The sequence below is a fragment of the Nelusetta ayraudi genome, unplaced genomic scaffold (genome assembly GCF_046127955.1).
Source record: "Nelusetta ayraudi isolate G7.1 ecotype Tasmania unplaced genomic scaffold, CSIRO-AGI_Nayr_v1 ptg000002l, whole genome shotgun sequence".
In the NCBI taxonomy this organism is placed as follows: Eukaryota; Metazoa; Chordata; class Actinopteri; order Tetraodontiformes; family Monacanthidae; genus Nelusetta; species Nelusetta ayraudi.
This window is the reverse complement of record NW_027466052.1, coordinates 9,891,423-9,912,285: the sequence shown is the minus strand read 5'-3', so window position 1 is coordinate 9,912,285 and position 20,863 is coordinate 9,891,423. Positions and strand designations below refer to the sequence as shown.

General features: G+C 44.5%; 1 protein-coding gene across 1 annotated transcript in view; it reads right to left on the bottom strand.

The window, feature by feature from the left end:
* LOC142886166 (heterogeneous nuclear ribonucleoprotein C-like) overlaps positions 1-14,383 on the bottom strand; it is a 32,084-nt gene extending 17,701 nt beyond the window's left edge. Inside the window, exons 1-2 of the mRNA XM_076023134.1 lie at positions 14,202-14,383; positions 8,559-8,634 (exon numbers count right to left, since the gene is read on the bottom strand). Of these exons, the coding sequence (XP_075879249.1) occupies positions 8,559-8,634; positions 14,202-14,223 (98 nt within the window). The 5' untranslated portion in view covers positions 14,224-14,383. The remainder of the gene's footprint in view (positions 1-8,558; positions 8,635-14,201) is intronic.
* Positions 14,384-20,863: the final 6,480 nt, after the last annotated feature.

Here is a 20,863-nt window from a genome sequence, read left to right as displayed (position 1 = left end):
CCGTAGAGCCCTCGAGAGGCAGGTTGCTCCCTTAAGCTGACCGACCAAGTCAATATTGATCGTCCTGCCTCGAGGCCCTTCAAAGCAGCCTTTGCAGAGGACACGTTGAAAGTATCAGAAGTCGTTAACAGCTCCAGGCAGCAAATCCTAACTGTCAAGATTTAAAATATATAGACAAATTGCGTTCTGACAAACATATTTTTTGAGTCGGCCTGCGGGTGTGTACGCCTGCAGAGTGACTGTGTTTGTGATCTTGTGTGAAGCGCGCGTCTCACATGCGTGGCTGGGCTCAGTGTACACACACACTGCTCTGCACTGAACACTGGGGATCATGAGCCAGCGTATGGCTGTGTTGTGTATACACAAAAGACATGGGATCGGTGCGCGCGTGCCCGAATGTGTGTGTGTGTAAAGGGAGCAGGCTCGTCCTCCTGCTACCCTGGGGGCTCAGAGCCCATTTCCTGTTGTGCATTGTGATAAGTTTCCCTGTCAGATCCTCCCAGCACCACTATATTTCTGATAAGCTCCACTGCAAGTTTTCCCGACCTCTGGCATAGAGATCAATTTGAGATTGATTCAGAATGCCCTGCTGGGCCGAGCTGGAAGATCAATTTGAGATGGATTGTTCACGCCAGGGGGCCAATGACACGCAGTGCAGTGCTCACTTGCTTTCCCTTCTTTGCTTTCTTCACCCCTCACTCTCCCCGACTGTTATTTCTTCTACTCCCCGACATTATTTTCTCCGATCTTCTCCTCTCTCTTTCAATTGTTTCACACTTGTCCTCCGCCGTGTTGTTATTCCGCCTTAGCCTGCGTGCCTTTCAACCTTTTGCATCAATTCGTATTAATGCTGATTCCTCTACCTCCCCCCTCCGTGCCCTGCCACCTTCTTTTCTTTTCTCCTCCCAGCATCGAGTACGGGCAGCAGGGATGGAGTCGACTTTATTAGCAGAGGGAGCCAAGCTTTGTAGAGTGATAAGCCTGCAGGACAGAGGAGATAAGTCATCTGCCTTGGTTCTGTGCACATGGCTACAAACTGTAGGCGTGTAAACACACACACACACACACACACACACACACACACACAGGTGCGCGCGCACACATACACACACACACACAAAAAAAAAAAAAAATCGGAGGGAATTTATTTTTTATTTTCTCAGTAAAATGATCATGTTCATCCAGCCGTCCTGCTGAAAGCCATTGGTAGCTGCACCAGTGACTCATGACCTTTTTATCCACACAGCTTCATGTCGGCAGAAGCTGTATCACCGCCCCCATCCACTCTCCTAACCTCTTCCCGCACCCATCCTCAGCTATTCCCTGCCGCCTCAAAGGGTCTTGGACAGTAGCCCTGAAACCAGCAGACGCTCTCGACTCCCCCCCATCCGCAGACAGCGACCTTTTCATCAGCACTACATCCACCTCTGACTGAAGTGACCTTTCGCCACAGCACAGCCCTTGACATCTCTTCCAGAAATGGACTTCAGACAGCACATTGTCTGTGCATCCATATGGGGTGAAGGCTGACTGAGTGCAAAAAAAGTTGACGGAAAAGAGGCAAAAAAGAAGCGGCAGAGGGCTGAGGTGATGACAGATGCGGGATGGGAAGGTGCAGGTGAGGATGAATTGTTAGCAGCTCAAAACTGCACCTCCAACATTTTTCACCATTCCAGTGAAAAACGACAGAGGTGTGGCTGTCCAATTCACACACGTGTGTAAGGTGGTGTCCTACTGGCGCTCCACTATTTATCCAATCACAGCAATTTAAATAAACATGGATGTGCGTCTCTGTAAACGCAGCTACCAGCTGGTAAATAAAAACAAGTCTGCGAATGTCTGCGTATGGGGATGATTTGGATTCAGGGGCTGTAATGGTGAACAGAGTGAAGTACCACGCAGAACTAATGTATATATTAAAGCAGCAATACTCGACAAGAGCACCAGCTGTAACCAGAGTTCTGAGTCCGGAGCCAGTGCTGACCCCAGAAAGTATGAAAATCATAAAAATAAATCTGAAATCAACAAATATGAAATGCCAAAATGATCAGTGCTCCCTTTCTTCACAACCCAACTGGGAACCAAGGACAATGCGAGGAGGCAGTGCTCCAGCGAGCTCCAGCGAGCTCTGCCACAATGCCTACACAATCTCCTTTCACACAGAAATGCACTCATTTTCAGTGTGAGTGTACGAAACATCAAATTATTTTAAATCAATTCTGCCAATGTTTTTTTTGTGTACTCAAGGTTTCCAGTATATAGTATATTGACTTGAAATGAGAAACTAATGAAAAAAAGACATCAAAAGACTTTGAATATGTTTAGAAAAAAATCAGGATGGCAAGGAGGCTCTGAACTAAAGTGGGTCTTATTATTTAGATTTTCTTTACATTATCTATTTGTTTATTGGCAAACCCGTTTAAATCTCATCTTTGCACACTACATTAATGGTCTCAGTGGCACAATTACGTTGTATTCTATTCTATTCTATTCATTCTATTCTATTCTATTTTATTGTATTCTATTCTGTTCTGTTCTAATGATCATTGCAGTTTTCCAACAACCAACCACTAATGCACTAATGATACTACTTATTTATTGTCACTGTCGCAAATCACAGCACTGACATTTACAATTGGCAAGAAAAAAACAGCAGTTGTGCTGCAGCACCAGTCGGATGGTTTGAGGGATGAAATTCAGTAAACCTTAGACTGGACAATAATGGTCCAACAAACACGCTTGCTGACGCAGCCTTTTTTTTTTTTTTTTTGTCTTATTTTGTTCATGAGAAGGGGAAAAAAAGACAATCACATGATCTTAATGCTACACAGCCTTATGTTTCATCCTTTATCTTTTTAACTTGCTCCATTTAAACAGGTGCCTGCATTGTTTCCACCTCTGACAGCCGTCTCAGAGGTGGAACAACTCAGGAACGAACAGAAGGTGAGATACAAGATACCAGGATTAAACAGACTGAGCACCAAATAAATAAATTAATTAAATAAGTGTGGGTTGCAAAGCAAGGCAAACAGAAATAATTTATGAGAACCCAAACTTTCTGGAGCGAGCAAAAATGTGTCTTGAGCTTTCCTGCTTTTGGCCGGTACAGAGATCCTCATCATTTGGCTGTTGATCTTCATCCCCCTTCAGATGAAAAAGGTAAACAGGTAAATGAGATAGAAGACACAGGATCTTTGCAGCAGTGAGCTGGGAGAGGCATCCTTACTTAACGCCTGCCAAGTATGAGCACATTTCACAGTGTTTCAGCAGCAGGGAGTGATTTGATTGGCTCGTGTTTGACAACGACAGCGCTGCCTCTCCAAATGAAAACACTGATGCGCAAAGCCAAATCTCTCCCCGCACATGTCGTTTCACGGAAGCACCGTCGTAAGCAAATAAGCCTCGGTTTTTGTAATGAAAAAACAGAGGGAGAGAAACTCATTACAAGCTGTTTTTTTCTCAATTTAGACAAAAAAAAAAAAACTGCGGCTATTACTTCTTCCTGTCTTTTTCTGTTTTGCCTTAGTCCCCAACTGCAATTGACTTTCTGTGGTTTGTTAAAACACCTGAACGCTGCTGCGGTCGTGACCTCATATACAGGCCGCTGGTTCAGAGTGCAGCTTTCGCTGGGTTGCATTCACGTGTTTTTTGTGCCTTTGCATAGACTGTATTTATCCTCCTCATGCATGAGACAAATTCACCTGTGAGCGCGTAACCCCCTTCACATTATGCAACACTCTCCTTTGTCAGCGCGGTGTTTGATCTCCATCTTTTATAAGACAATCGGGATGCTGCACGCACGTTTTCAGCAGCGGGGTGGGTGTCATAACAGCAACCTCATTCTGCCCACAGAATGGGGTCATTCTCGCAAACAGGTGAACGTCCACGTTGCGTTCTTGACTACAGATTCGACTGAATTTGCCCTTTCCATTTTCTCTGCCTGTGGGTTTTCGTTTACAGATGTCAGCCAGTTGAGCTCCGGGCTAGATACGCAAATGCAAGCTGACAAAACAAGTATCCCAGCACGAGCGCATATGTGAAGGAAAAAGCGACTAAAAATAGAAAAAAGAAGAAAAAAACAGTGCGTTTAAACTACAAACAACCAAGCGACTAAAGCAGCATTGCGCAGCAGCAACAGCAGGTTTCCTCTTTATTGTAGAGAACAGTATTGAATCACCTTCAGCACCTCGAGCCCAGTGAAAACTGGAGCAACAGCAGACCTAAAGGCAAACCAAACCCACCCCATCCAAAAGCAAATTTGCATTATTTTCACACACACATGAATATTTTTTTACCTGAAAGTGTTTTTCGGCACTTCAGACAAGTGGACGGTGCTGTTTTGTCATTTTTACTCAAGTAGGCTAACTTACAAAGTTAGGCTGCAAAGTTACACGTGACTAATTACTACTGGTGAATTGTTCCTTCTTTGTTAATGACAAGTATTATAAAAATAATCAATCTAGGACTTCTTTCTAAAATTGTTTGGAATTGTTAGCTCCAGTGGGTCGGGTGGCGTCAGTCTGGCAAAGTACAGTAAGATAAAAATTACTATTAATAAATAAAAAAACAAAACAAAACAAATTTGGCCCATTTAAACTGCGTGCCTATTACTATAATACATAACATGCATATGAGCTGCTGAAGCATGCTCGATGATCATTTGCAGAATTTAAACCCTGAAGGTTCCTCCTGCAGTGACTACTGCCCCAGTTAAACTCTGGCCCATCATTTCATCTCAGCACAAATCCCATTTGAGAATATTAAAGGAGAAAAAAAAGGAAAAAGAAAAAAGAGGCACACACAGCGAAAGCAGGCAAAAAATATCAGATAGCAGATGCTCTGGCTTAAGAGTGGAGCCCACTACCCAGTTTATTGGGAGGTAAAATGGGGCAGGTCAGATCTTTATTGGTGGGTTCTGTCTGTGATCATTCTGGGCCATGGTTGCAGGAATTTTAGACTATTCCAGTTCATCTGAATGGAACTTTGACTCAGAAATCATGCTCGTTTCTTGAAGATTCTTTGGATAATTGCAGCAGCTGCTCAGGTTATTTGACTAAAATCCCTAAAAATGATCTATTTCAGTAATATCTGCCATGTAGAATTTTGAACTCATTTGCACCTTCTGAAATGTGTTCTAAACTCTTTATGATATGTTCCAAATACAGTGATACCTTTGCTTCTCCTGCTCTGTTTCCATATTCGTGCTGAGATACTGAACACAAACAACTGCTGGCTAACAGAAGCATTTCGGTCTGGTTAACCCATACAGCTAATTAAGCCATTAAATAATGGAACACACACACACACGCACGCATGTGCCTCTGGGACTGTTAATATGGCACCTGGACCTCCTTATACAAGCCTCACAGCACAGTGAGCTTTGTAGTGGTGCGCTGGAGCACACAGGGGCCACAGCTGCAGCATCTGGGCTGCGAAATGTTTGCCACTCTCTCTGCCTCGTCGCCCTATCCACAGCTGGAGCGGGGCCAAGCCAGAGAGGACCTGTGACACTTTCAAAGCGGCAATGATAAAGACAAAAGCCTTATGCTGCCGGGATTGCTCTGGAGCAGTTGGCCCGAGGTGGGATGTTTAAGAGACTGGATAGAAGTGGAGAGAAAAAGCGTCTAGCTGCTTTGGATTCAAGAAAAAAGACTTGCACGTCGTCGGAAACAAAACAAGTCCACAATACGTCAGTGTTGGAACCAGTCAACGTCAGAAGCTTTGCAGCTACAATTCAGGTCAGCGCTATGACGCACAACACTGGCTGCGATATGTCAACACACTGACCCTTGGCTGACACTTGCACTGAATTTCTAGTAGTAGCAGTGTGAAAGATGTTTAGTTCGTTAGTCATAGTTCTCCATAATTGATACTTCATTTGTCAACACTCTTTGCTTTGTAAATGATGAGTGACATTCTCTCATCTGCAGAACCTTTGTAGAATTTCACACACAAAATAAGCTCGACCATTGGTCACCAACATGCTCTATATGCATCCAGCTATATTCCGTGTCATCCAAGTGTCTGAAAGATGCAGCAGTGCAGTTTGACACAAAACGGCTGACAATCGCCATATTTCAGCCAAATTGACCAATGTAGACATCACGCCTACATGTGAGTGAGCAAGGAATCACCCTGAACTCAACACAGCCAGTGCTCCTCCTCTATGTTGAAATCATTCACTGACTTTCTATACTTGCTTCTCCTGCACTCCTGTCTCCACTGTTCCACTGGATTCAGCCCTCCATCTCTTTCTCTGAGGTCGCCTAAACACATCACAGCAACGATTGTTGCTATTTGCTCATCTCGTGCTCGCCCACATGAATGTGCTCCTGGCTGTTTGTCTTCTATTGTTTTTTTGACAGTAACATCCTTGATAGGTGTCTCCCCATCTGGGAGAATGGTAAAAGTGGACCTTTTGAAGACGCACAGAGCGGGTAAATGATCGTTTATGGGGGAACCACCCCTTTAATAACGCAAACATTTCTTCAAATAATGACATTACAGAAGTTAATGTGCAGAATGTGCATGATGCAAGATGTGAAGAGGAGAGCTTGGACTGTAGGCAGCTGTGTTTGGTGCCAGCACTGAGAGACGAGTGGGAGTTGGAAAAAGAAAAATAGTGCTGCAGTCAGCATTATCAGAGTCGGGATGGACAACTTTCTTTTTCCCTTTTTTTGCATGTTGACATAAGTGTGGTGTCACGGCTGCTGCCTCCCGAGAATAATAATTGAGATCTATGTGGTTGTGCTACATTTAATTTCTCTAACTTCCACTAGTTGTGGAATTTTTAGGCGATCCTTTAGAAACACACAACCTTATTTTAATAAACACAATGTATTCACAGCTCCTGAGTGAAAAAAACAAACCCATCCAAACAGAGATATATTTATAACACTCATTGCAATTAAATGTTGCAATTACATCATAATAACAAAAGCGCGACTCTTTAGTCCATTTGTTGGCGGGTGTATTTGGGATCGTATATCATAAAGCACAGCAGGGTGTCCTGTTAAAATATCACCCTTGCAGCTCCTCCGTGAGCTTGTCATCTGCGCTTTTGTAACATGCTAATGGTAGCATTTTTATTTTTGCTGTGCCTCGCAGAGCTGCTAGATTTGCAGTCAAACGTGTGCGTTCATCACCATGTCCAGGGCTGCAAACAGCACTCCCAAGCAGAGTCGGTCATGAGCTTTATCAGGGTTGATACGTGAGGTGTGTTGTGCCACTGTGTGTGTATGAGTGTGAATTACCTTATTAATGCATGGCTGCACATTGTTGAATATGTGCATGCTGTATACAGAGGACAAATACTGTGTGGGGTTTAGCAGAGATGCACAGCGTCTGTGTGTGTGTGTGTGTGTGCGCACGCGCGCGCGTGTAAGTGCGTGTGTATTCCGTCCCATACTGCAATTTTATACCTCTGCATAATATTCTGTGACATTCTGAAAGCAACAGAAGGAGAGGAAATGGAGCTGCCAGGAATGGAAATATGTGAGCGTTTTCGGTGCAGCTGGTAACATATGGAGTCGCAGTTCTGCGGCAGACTGAGTTATAATGAGATTTACTAAGAGGGTTTTGGATAAAGCAGCTGGCATTAATATTATTACATCCCTTATTATTCATCTCCCATCCTTGTTGACACTTCCTGGATGCCCCATAAAGTTTCCCCTATTATTTATGAGTGCTTCAGTTGCTCCCATTTTTAATTTCTCATAGTCTACAATGTCAGTGAAAACCGGGCCTGGCTGGTAGTGCACTTCCTCTCAGAAACATAACATTTTGTTATTAAAAAGCTAATGATAAAAAAGAAAAATGATTGTAAACATATCTGTGCCATTAAGAGAAAATAGGAACATTGAGACGGCCATTGAATAACAATGACTTTACAGTCGTTTTTCCTCATTAGAGCTTCCTGGTTTGTAATTCACAGCTTTGTTAGGGAGAGTACGTGAACTTTCGGAGGACAAGGATGATAAACAATTAATTCTGGTGGGGTTAGAGCTGCGAAACTCCACACACACAGTTTAGTCCTTGTGGCTCTTTTCTCATTAGAGGAGTTCAAGCTTATACAGCTGTAGCTGGTGAAATAATGCGCTTCAAGGAGAGTGTTGGAGGTAAGACTAATGAGGGCATTCATGAATTTAAACAAGCCCACACACCATCGTCTCCCCCACGGGCCTCCACTCCCTTCATCAGCTGTGGCACACAGTTAATACTAGAGTAGCACCATGCTCCCGTATTGAACTGGCAGCGATAAACACAATCAGTACCAATCATATGTGTGCACTAAATCAAGTGATACATTAAAATGTTGACTGATGGAGACATCACCTCCAGCCAAAATCGATAGCGGCTTACGTGTGCGCCTGCTATGAAGCTAATAACTAATAATGTTGCATTGATTGCAGCGCCGAGCTGCAGCTATTGAGTTCCAGATAAAGAGCTGCTGCAAATAATGGAGTGCATGATTATCTCAGAGTGTTTGGAGGGGAGGGGAGTGTGTCTAGACCGTGTGGGAGGAGTGGAGAGTGTGGGGCGGGCTGGCTTGTACTCACCCGTAAGTGGAGTTGCTGGTCCTCTTACTCGCTGCCCTGGAGCGGCTGGACTTCAACTCTCCGCTCATGCCGGCGTCTGTGCAGAAGAGTGTCAAGTTAATTTGCAATGACATTGCAAGAGAGGGGACACAAAGCACAGAGGAGAGGGTCGACTGCCTGGGTAACCTGCAAACTCTGCACATTGTCTGGTCCAGTTCATCCTGCGCCATCACGCTTCTTTATCGATAGTTCACCCAAAATACATGCGTTTTTTACTGACTGATGTAGGTTTCAATGCATTCTCCAGACTAATTTTTGATCTGTGTAACCATGCTGGATTCTCATTAGTGGAAATCATTCTATCCAATGGACAGCTATGGTGTCTCAGATGTGAAAGAAGGACAAATGCACAATGAATCTCCATTCTACTATCAACCTTAATGCCATGTTTTAAGCAGAAATATCTGCATCAGCATCCTAGACATGAGCGACATGATGATGAGATCCTGACCGAGCCGCCTGGTCTTACACACCCTTAGAAATCACTCTGTATAGGCGACCTCAGACAGTGATGGAGAGCCTCTTGTCAAAGCTATGGAACATTCAGAGGGTAAGAAAAAAAAGATCAAATTTCAGCACAAGGGAAGGAAGCGCACTGTGTCACACATGCACACAAAATGCACGCAGCTCCTGGCGAGCGAGCTACAGTCATCAGTCTGGCTAAATATATGGTGTCAACTGCCGCCATTTCATTCCAAGACAAATTGGACTGCCGCATCCTCCAGACGCACGGATGACATCACGCGAGCAGCGTGGCGACATGCTACGTCTTTCTTTGGTGGTTTTCTTGTGCCGCTGCAATCCCAGCGGTTGTTCATCCAACCATGACGCTCCTGCGGGGTCACGCGGATGCAGAATGAAATGTCACCAGCGCCCACATTCACAACGCGGTGACTTTGTCTGTGGCCTTTGTGGCCCACGTTCAGAATTCAGAGAAAATGGCAATCACCCTCCAAGTTTGGGCTCGAAGAAAGCTGATTGGCTGCGGCAGAATTGTGCACAGTGCATTCTGGGGGCCCGCAGAGCACTGCAGAGAGAGCCATAAAAATCTACATATTTTGTAATTTCTTCCATCAGTCTCCCTTTAATCTACTCCCTGTTCATGTTCCAGGAGTCAGGAAATGCCTGTCAAACAAGCCATCCAATCACAGCTTTTGCCGCCTGCATCGCTGCCTTGCATAATTACATTTCTGGGGAGGTGTGTGTCAAGGCTCGTGCACCACTTGGTTGCAGGGGCAAAAATCAGGCTGAACGCCGACAAGGTCCGTATTTTTTCCACATCGCTCTCCGTTGCCGTCAAGCTCTCCTCCTCCTTTTTACGAACTGCAGGCAAACAGCCCCGTTTCCCTGGAAAACGCGTGTGCACACGCTCCAACGGGCCAATTAACTGTCTTGATTACAGTATGTGCCGATACTTGACTGCCGTGTTGGTCGCGGCTCGGCGGTGATTTACCAGAGGTGAGTGTGCGAGAGAGGAAAAGTGAGGCGGTGGAAGGAGGGGGAAAGAAACGGGGACTGGTCTGACATGGACAGATGGGCGGTCAATGGAGTGTGACCGGCCCAGCTGCACACACACTCACACAGCGTGACTGTCAAATTGCTGGAAGCTACAATTAATTAAGTGTGGCTATGAATGTGTAAAAAGTAATCTGGACATGTGCATGCCTTTACCTCCTGCCGCAGAGATGATTTTTGGACTGATGGTGCTCAACACTGACCTGCTGGATGGTTCTCTGTTGCCAGAATAATTTCTCCCAAGGGGGGTCGGTTGGAAGCGGCCTGAACCCGACAACTTTTTAGGAAAAATTCAGTGCAACTTTTTGCTTCTCAGGCAATCTGAGCGGCATTATCGCTGCGCAAGCAGGCCAGACAGCTTGCTGTGCAGAGACAAGCAAAGACTCTCATCTTTGCACAAAAACTGAAGCAAAGCAGCATCTAATTTTCAGTAGGAAATAGTTTTTTTCTCTTTTCTACCTTCTCTTGTTTGGACGGATGTCTTCTGTCTTCCTCAGAAGTGTCACGGGATGTTAGTGTGACGTGTTTTATCAGCTGTCGTTCATGCTGCACATTAACTGAGGCTGTCCGTGTGTCTTATTTTTGGATCCAATTTTTTTTGTCAACTATTTCATTAAGATTCTTCTCCCAGATGAAGCTATTTCCCAAAGGGTTGTCTTTCCATTTATTTTCCACACATCCCAAAAAGTCCACACTGCCAGCACAAGCCACTAATTAAGATTGTCTTTTCTTCCCCCTTTTACTCCTTGACTCTGCATGAGGAAAAATAATGTGACACGTCCCTGAGCTCCCTATCGGCCCAGAAGACCTCTGACCAGGTTGTGCAGCCAAGAGAAACAAAATAAAGTTGCAGAGAGCATTTGCGGAGCAACAGTACGACTGTTAGGCTGACGGCATGACGGAGCCATTAGACAGCAACAGAGAAGAGGACGCAGCTGAGCACAGCGTCGCGCTCCTCAGGAGGCAACCCGAACACCATTTGGTAAACAGGATTCTATGTGCTCCGGTGAACATGAGCACGCGCAAACACACGCAGACGCACATGTTTGCAGGAACATGTTTTTTTTTTTTCTTTCTCTCTCATTGGTTTCATGGGTCTCTTAAAGTAACTTTGCCAATGGAACGCCGCCGCCTGGGTTCTTGTACACACGCATTCCTGTTCTGTCTTGAAGAGCTGCTGCTTGGCCTCCAACACCAAAACACAGAGGTGTGTAAGAAAAGCACTCAGGGCATCCATCTGCACTCACATTTTCAAATTAATTTGCAATAACTCTTGCTATGATAAATACTTGTTGTGTGCTGACTAACTGGTGAATCTTTATTATTATGAGTTGGCGTTTACGAGCCGTTATAAATGCTGTAGAATCGGTTTACGAGACACTACATTGCGGCTCTGCAACAGGAGAAACAATAATCCCGATAATGGCAAATTTATTTCTTTTACCGCCGGTGGATATAATGAAATTATATTTCCAAGAAATAGAGCTACCAATCCAAGGGCAAATGTCTTTTATATTGTTAACATGCAGCGCACCGTCGCACTCCAGTGTGAGAGCGGAAGTTATGCACTTTTACAGAGACACACAACAGGATTTGAAAACAAGTCCTTGTGACATCCATGGCTTTAAAAATGCAAGAGCCACACAAAGTCACGCAGTGTGAAATACAGTGCCAGAGGTGTCATTGGTGCAATATCTACAGTTTCAGACGAAGGCATTTGTAAAGCGCAAAATGCTGCACTGCAATCCAGAGATGAGCCGACCTCAGACTTTCTTTTTTTTTTTTTTAAACATCTCAGTTAATAATACAATGCAATAAAATACATTCATTTAACTAATGAAGAAGAATAAAGAGAACGGACTAGGATTTGTGTTGTGTTTGAATGTGGCTAGGAAAATTAACTACTTTGGCCTTATCGGTACAAAACAGCAGGACAGATAGATGTCGCAGTGTAATTTTAACACACTCTATCCATCCTGGGTTGTCAAGGACACACACGCGTTTGACCCTGCTGTGCGAAAACCTCCACCGCAGTTTATAGTTTGTCACCGTGCCTCGCATCAACAAATGTGTCACATTGTCACTTAACGGCGCGCCAAAGTGTGAACCTGGAACAAATGCACGAACTAGAAGCAGACACAACACAATATCAACAAATCAAATCTTGAGTGCAAATTGCAAAGTTCTTCTACTGACTGGACTGGAAGATCTACAGCCAGTCAGCGTCGACCCTGCTAAAGCCAACCATATCCTTAAATTCAGCGAACACATCAGCGCACACCAGAAGATCTCTATCAGTGTGTTTTATTATTCTGTGCACTGACATCACTGACAGGATTATCTTGTGATCAGATACGACACCAGAACATCTTCCAACTTTTATTATCCTCCTCCTCGCTTCCAGATTCCACAATTATTCCTGCAATGGGTTGGAGCATGGCCCAAAAATGGCAACATATATATTTTTTGTTTTCAATTACGGTGTTGAAATCAAATAGCCAATTTTGTACCCCTTCACAGATGCCTGATGCCAGTTGACTCAAGCAAATATTTTCGCTGGCACGTCAGTCTTGACAAATATGATGATTTGTAATCCTGTCGTTCACACATCTCGCTGTTCCCAGATATTTCACCCCAGAATACACAGAAAAAAGCAATTATTACAGAGTGCCTCTGCAACAGTCATTTTAACTGGGGCAAGCGGGACTGAAAATTTGATTTCAGAGCATTGGCAGATTAAAGAAGCCAATTTGTACCTTAGTGAAATGTGTGTTTCTTTCTTTATCTATAGGGTATATTTCCTTTCATCACTGCATCTTGTTTCTAATTTCTAATTTAATTGGTTTAGCGCAGAACCACCATTGCTTAGGGGGGCAACATATGTGCAAATATTCACGGTCACATCCTTTTGTTGGTTGATTGCACAAAATTAACTTATTTAGCTTTCCCCCCCCAGGTTCCCTTGAAATATTTCCAATACTTGCATACGGCCTGAAAAATTCCTTCGAGATTACACCTTTTAATGATGTGCTGACACGCATTTGCTTTACATCTTGTGCATTATGCTGATTGCTGCTATTTTACTTGAAAATTAATACCTGGTAAACCAGGCCTATCGGGTTATCTGCACCTCATAAGCAGATAGCATTTACATTCCTTCTTGTCAGAATCTTGAGTTTTCAAGGCCACAGTTTGGTACCATTCGCTTGGTGGTTTGACAAATAGAACGGCGCAGTATGCACATCTCTTACTCAGAGGCTCTGCAGTCCGCTTCTTCTCTTTTACCAGCAGTGAAAATGACCTCAGGTCAGACTTGAATCCAAGCAGCAAAAACAAAAACTCCATGTTTCCATGCATTGCAAGGTTAAATGCAGTACGATGTAAATTAAATTCTATGGCTTTTTTTTTTTTTTTTTTTTTTTTGCCAAGATTAAATATATATAACAACAAAAACAATCCATTAGAGGTAAATATGTTTCATATATTATTAATCGTAGAGGTGGATATATATGTTCACATTTGAAGACCAAACAGCTTGAAAAACTAACACACACATTCAACTGCTGTATTTTAACTTGTGTGGAAGTTGCAGGCAGCAAGAGCCACTTTTCTAGTGCGACTGCAAAAACAACCTTTTCAAAAATTGCTCACAAAGGAGGAGCCCTGTTCCCCCTACTGCCGACAACCACACAGGTAAAACCAAAGCTTTGGTCCAGCACACTAAAGCCACCAGACACTTGCCGACCTTGCCAGTGTGAATGACAGCTTGACCACCAGCAGCCCAACACTTTGTTTGCCAGCGCGGCCAAGTCGGAAACACCTCTGAGCACCTCTCCCTTTATAAACCCGGTGGAATGTCTGTGTTGCCGTGGACAAAGCCCGAGAAAGGAGCTGCGGGTAAAAAAAAAGTGAGGGCGAAGTGGATGTGAGAGCAGAAACAGAGAGAAGGACTCAGGTATGGATGGAGCAAGGAGATGCAGGAATCAGAAAGACAGTAGTGGATGTTTCCTTTCAGGTACGAACACACACGCGCGCACGCACGCACGCGCGCACGCACACACACGCATTGATCAACCTTTGTATACTCACATCTCGGGCTGAACAGGGTCATATCAGGAACACACAGCAGCCAGGAGACTGAAAGGAGACACCAGCTGGGGATCTTCCTGCTCGCAACCCACTCTCTTTATGTCCTCACGCTTGCCGTGCGCGTGCGTGCGCTCGTATGTGTCTGAGTGCGTACGTGCGTGCGTGCGTGTGTGCGCGCACAGGCTGACTGCTGTGATACTACTGAGTCAGTAACAAACCAGCTAGAGAAGCACCGATGGGACGTACCAAATGTTTTCCTCCGGCAGGGGTGGAGGGAGGCGCAGTCGGCTGTTCCATCGGCAGAAGAGCTGGCGGGAGGAAGGGATGAGTGCGCAGCTGGTTGCCACTCAGCAACAGGAGCTTGGCTGGAGCTCAGAGAAATCCCAGCCATACGAAAGGGAAAGTGCCGGAGCGGGGGTCTGCAGTTGCGTCGTCGCCGTGTCAAAGGGCACAAACCTGAAGGAGCTGCTGTGCTCTTGCTTGACTGGCGGTGTCCACTGCATCGTAAGGAGCTAAGTCACGACCATTTGTGATAACACACATAGGTAATATGCAACTCCTTCAGCTGAGAATGTCCAAACAACATTGAAGCATCCAGCTGAGCTACCAGTAAACACAAACTGAAGCTTCCTGTGTTTCCTTTTTGATCACAAGATCGACTCCATTACTGAGATGCTGTTAATCCGAGAACACACTGAACAGAATTTCGTCTTCCATTCTACAAACTGCGGCGGCTAATTGTCGCTCCATTTTTTTGTTGTGCGCCAGTCGGAGGGAGAATACACTGGAGGGCATTTAATCTTTCAGGCTCCCGAGCAGTGACTTTCATGTGGGTTTAATTAGCTTCTTGAACAACCAACACAGGGTAAGACTGGCTGCGAGCCAAACTTTAATCTTGGTAAACTCTAAAAAGATTATTACCTCTTTTCACACAACACTTAACCCAGGCAGAATTGCATTATTAAACTTTTAACCCTTTGCATACTTGCACTCTTGGCAGTGAGACAAGAAGATAAATCTGCCCCAGTCCTCCGAAATTAAAAGGCACAGTAGTTAAAATGTAATTTTTGCTATGAACAACACCTTTGTCATGTTAAAATGTCTGTTTTCTATTGCAATGCAGTTTTCCGGGTGAAGCACTGGGCAATTTTGAGAATGTTTTGACAACGAGGAGCATAACTGGTAGAGTCTACAGAGGCAGGCAGGATTAAGTTTTTTCCAACGTTCCCTCATCCGACTGACCAAACCTGACCTTTATGTTCCAGCGCTGCTTTTCTTTGGCACACTGTTGAAAGGGCCGATACTCAGAAGCTGCAACAGCAGCCATCAAGAGACACCATCAAAAGATAAACACACTCGATGCAGAAGATTGATTCTTGCCTGGTTAAGTAGATCAAGATCGCTGGAACACCATGAAAAAATTTGAGAGAACTGCACTCATGACCTTTCTGTGAACCTGAAGCTGTGCCTGCAAGTTGTTTCAAAAGGCCTGAGTCTTTCAGTGAGTTACATGTTAAAAAGTCCATGTTTCCCCTTATTTTACCACCATGCTAACAATGACTCGACATGTTTAGCACAACAATGAACAGTTTGCGTACGGGACTACAGGGACGATAAAGTGCCAACATAATCTAGGTTTGTTCGTTCCTCTTCTTTGGGCTGCTTCACTTAGAGATGGCCCAAGCCAATCACCTGCATCCTCTTCTCTCGCACCAGCTCTCTTCATGTCCTTTTTCACTACGTCCGTAAATCTCCTCTTTGCTCTTCCTCTCAACCTCCTGCCTCACAGTCCCAACCTCAGCATCCTTCTGCCAATATATTCATTGTCCCTCCTCTGGACATGTCCAAACCATCTCAGTCAGGCCTCTCTGGCTTTAGCTCCAAAACATTTATGATGCACAGTTCCTCTGATGTCCTCCTGATTCTGTCCATCCTGGTTCCTCCCAAAGAAAAGCTCAAAATGTTACCGCCAGCTCTGCTTCAGTCTTTTCCTCAATGTCGCTGCTCTCACAACCATTTTCCACACCTTACTTTCATTCCTTTCATTGGTACTTTTTCCCCATCACACTCTGTCCAACCTGCTCGCAAAGGCATCTTCACATCTGTTCCACACTCTCCATTGCTGTGCAATGACCCCCAAGTACTTAATGTCCCTCACCTTCTTTATCTTTACTTTACTGGACTGTAAGCTCACATATGGGTTATATATGAAAAAATAGACCCCATGCCTTTTTATAACGCATAGCGTTAACACACACACACAGCACCCACACTCAATGACAACCAGTGTTTGCAGAGGTATTACTGTATCTTGACACGATAATCTTCTTTTTAAATGCACCGCTGCATTCTCCCCCCCACCTCAGAGCGCCTTAGACAGCTCATACATTATCACCGAGTGCCGTTTCCTCTCTCCGTGTCACATCCACTGTCTCCCCTCGCACCGTCCTCGGCCTCGCCACTCTCTCCCTCCCAAGTGTCCCGGTGTGAAAACCTTATTATGTCCTGCCGCCGGACCCGCAAACTCAATCGGACAAAGAGTCACGGACTGGGATCCAGCCGGCACTGTGCTGAGCCCACATAGTTCTGTATGTGTGTTTGTGTAATCAGCAGTGAATAAATCATGAAGGGTTCTCTGTCAGCATGACAGTACCCAGGTGCTGAGATTTTGCCCCTTTCAAGCTCCAGGTAATTGTGGCAACGGTGCAATTTGGCCGCGCTGACAAAAGCGAGGCCTGGAGCCAGCTTCCCATTTCACAAGTCTTTAACTGGCACCTCGTTCACTCTGTTTCGCTCCCGGGCCACCAGCTAATTCGCTTTAAAATTACTCCTCTGTTCAATTAAAGCAAACAAAAAAAAAAATCTAAAAATACTAAGAATTATTTTTTTATTGAAAGAAAAAAATATATAAAAAAGATTTGTAAAAAAAATGTGGCTTTCTTTTTTGCATTTGCTTTGAGGTTGAATTCTTTGAATTAGGGATGTCAGAGTCTCCCTATTAATCCAGATGGATGTCAGGGTGCAATGAGGCTGCCTCTCCATGGGACGACTGTCAAGCACAGGACACACAGGTGGATTCTTTTCATCTAAAAGGTGATCTTTTGAACACTGAAAACTGTCTAGACAAGAGAATAAGCATTCTGTGGGATGTTGATTAAAGAAATATTGGCCAGTTTCTTGCTTTCGTGCTAGAGAAATTAGTTATCTTCAAAGGTACCATAAGAGGTGTCTCTGTCTGTACAGGTTCTCTCTTATGTTCAGAGAAAGAAGAGAGAGAGAGAGAGAGAGAGAGACTGAACTGAGTGGTCTTCTCAAACAGACCCATTCATCATCCTCCAGAGCCTCATCGGTCTGCGTCGGGGATAGCCTTGCTCACTTGAACTACCCATCTCTAAGAAAAAGAGAGGGGAAAAAAATTTCCTCTTCTAACCAGTGGTTCCTACAACAGCCTGAAAATAAGGGACGCACAAATAATGAACCATTTGAGAGCAAATTTGACATTAAAAGAACAGCAGGTGATCATTTTTCTACAACAAGAGCTCAGCGAAAAATACAGTGTTGTCCTGATTTCGGGGTAGTGTTGATGTCTACTGAACATCTCAAAGCTCCACTTGTGCTCTCCACCTACCTCTAAATTTTCCACTGTATGTTGTTTTTTTGTTGTTGTTGTTGTTGTTTTACCACGATCCTGTAAAGTTTGCTGGTTATCTCAACAACAACATTTTTTTGGACATTGTCATCTGACCATGCAAGGATCTCCCTGCTAGTAGCAGAGAGCTACTGCGGCTCTGTCTTCCAGGCCCGCTCATCTCTCACGGTCGCCCACTCCTCCTCCTTTCAGCACTTGATCCACTTCCCCCCACTCTGTCAGGCTTCATCACTCTTTGAAGTTAATGAGTCAAAACTATCAGTCGTTTCGCTTTTAATTAGAAAACGGTCAGAATGATTACATTTTTAATTGAAACTGTCATTTTCAATTAAGATATGACATCCTTGAGAAGCCTTCTCCTCTACTAACCCTGTCCTTTTTTATTTATTTATCGCCAGCTCTCTCAAGATGTTTCGCTCCTTCGCCTTCTCATCTCTTCCTGCCTCACCAGGGTGCTTCCCATTTGGGCCCAACAGAGGACTCACCTTGGCTCTCATGGCTTATAGCAATACTGTCTCACTTGCATAAGCTTGCACACTGACTTGACATTCCAAAGTAGATCACAAAGTCAATTCTCAAGACTCATCTTCGTTTGCCAGATTGATATTTCGTGTTGAGCGGATGTTATTGCCTTCACAACACTTTACTTTGGTATTTAACACAAGCAGGCAATTAAGGGGCATCATGGGGAGGATACGTTTCTCTGGTTGGCCTCAGGGAGGCCATGTCTGGATCGGCTCATTTGGAGAAAATTCAACTGGAGGCTCTTTGGGTGTCGAGGGCCAGTGTTCAGTCATGATATTGGGTCAAAATACATCAAGGATGCTGTCCCTGGGCTGCCTGCACTCGCAACACCCCCTGACAGTGCACCCTGGTTGATGACATAATTACGCGCTGACTGTAGCCGATGGCAACACCTTGGCCAGCTGCACTCTGAAGTCACTGGTGCTTACTGAAGGATGCGGAGAGAAAGCTACAGAACAAACAACAAAGACAGTAAAGAGGCCCCCAGAAAAGAGCAACAAAAGGAACGCTCGTCATGCAATTAAGTGTGATACAATAACACAAACCAACTAACAATTTGATAGTCAAACCTGAAATAAAGACAAAACAGAACAACGGTGATGCGAGATATGCCTGGAATAATTTTATTTATTGCCCCTTTATGTCTGTTAGTCTGAAGTCACTCCAACTGTGACGTTCCAAAGGTAGAAACCAGAGTGCAGAAGACTCACAAGAAATTTCATTTTAAGGAAAAAAAAACTCAAAACACAAGCAAAATCATGTGGGCTTGCTGGCTAAATGAGTTGAGCCAGTGTTTCTCAAAGTGGGTGGCGCGCCTGGGGTGCGCCGAGTCACGTCTGGGGGCACGGAAAACACTGGGCGGGAGGGAGACGGGGCGCCCGGGGGAACTAATGTTTTCACGTTGGAACTTTTTCCACGGTGGAACAATTAACAATAAGTGTTCAGTAGGTTGTAGCTAAGAAAAACGCTGCTCAGGTACACAGGATGGACAAATATTTGACAGGGACGAAAAGAAGAATTCAGGAGTCTGGCGGTGGCCAGTGTTCTTTGTGATGAAAATTTTTCTTCCTCCAAGGTGGGGCATGACAGAGAAAGTTTGAGAACCACTGCCCTAATGCCATACAAGTCTATGGGGTCAAAAGTCAACTTTGTCCTAGAGACATGGGACCACTTGCAGGTTCATCGGGACCCCTCAAGACACAGCCACATCAAATTTGGGGCTTCTAGCCCATGAGGAACTCTGAAACCCTAACCCTAATTCCAGCAGTAACCCTAACCCTAACCCTCATTCCAGCCTTATCGCTAACCCTAATGCCATGCAAGTCTATGGGGTCAAAAGTCAACTTTGTCCTAGAGACATGGGAACACTTGCAGGTTCATCGTGATCCCTCAAGACACAGCCACGTCAAATTTGGGGCTTCTAGCCTATGAGGAACCCCGAAACCCTAACCCTAATTCCAGCAGTAACCCTAACCCTAATTCCAGCCTTATCGCTAACCCTAATGCCATGCAAGTCTATGGGGTCAAAAAGTCAACTTTGTCTGAGAGACATGGGACCACTTGCAGGTTCACCGGGATCCCTCAAAACACAATCACGTCAAATTTGGGGCTTCTTGCCCCAAATTTGGGGGGAGGCATGAAAAATTTTCTTCCTCCAAGGTGGGGCGTGACAGAGAAAGTTTGGGAACCACTGAGTTGAACTAACAAACTAACTGCATGTGTATAAAGCACAGCAGGCAACACTCATGATGTGCAGGTGTGCAAGGGTGCAGGGCAGGCGGACAAGACACAGGTGAAACCAATCAGAAACAACATGGGCAGACACAAGAGGAGAAAGCAGAACAAGGACACACATGCATGAAAATCAGAAACCCACAAATGTACTCAAAACACGCATGGATGGAAGCCCAATACAGAGAAACAAACATGAAAACACAGCAGCTGTGGCAGCAACAAGAACAGCAGCTCTGTCTCATGTGAATGTTTACATTTGTTAAAATGAAGTAAATTAGGAATTACACACATTTAAAATCTGCCTTCTGAATGCAGGAAGTAGATGCTACACAGTGAGGCGTGTAAAAGTTGAACAGCTTTTCACCTGACAGGTAAAGCAATGATTCTAAGCCCAGTGTAATTGAGATAAATGAGAATCCTTAATAGAGCTGACACAAAGAATCTACATCATTAATCTCCAATTTCAGTTATGAGGCTCGAAAATAATGATCATTTGTTCAACATTCCCTTCTAATTTGAGACAAGTTTTGTAAAAACCAGGTGCTCTCCGGAGAGACGAAGCTTTCAGTGATGGAGGCAGGTGCTCAGCGTTAAAGATTCAAGATCAAGCACTTTGTTTGTCACATGCTCAGTGAAATGTAAAGGTGAAGGGAGTGGCTTCACTGTCGTCCTGTTTTGCACAGCTGATGTGACATGTTTTACACTGTGGTTGCCATTGAGTTTCATTCATATTTGTCATTCAAAGTGCGACTCC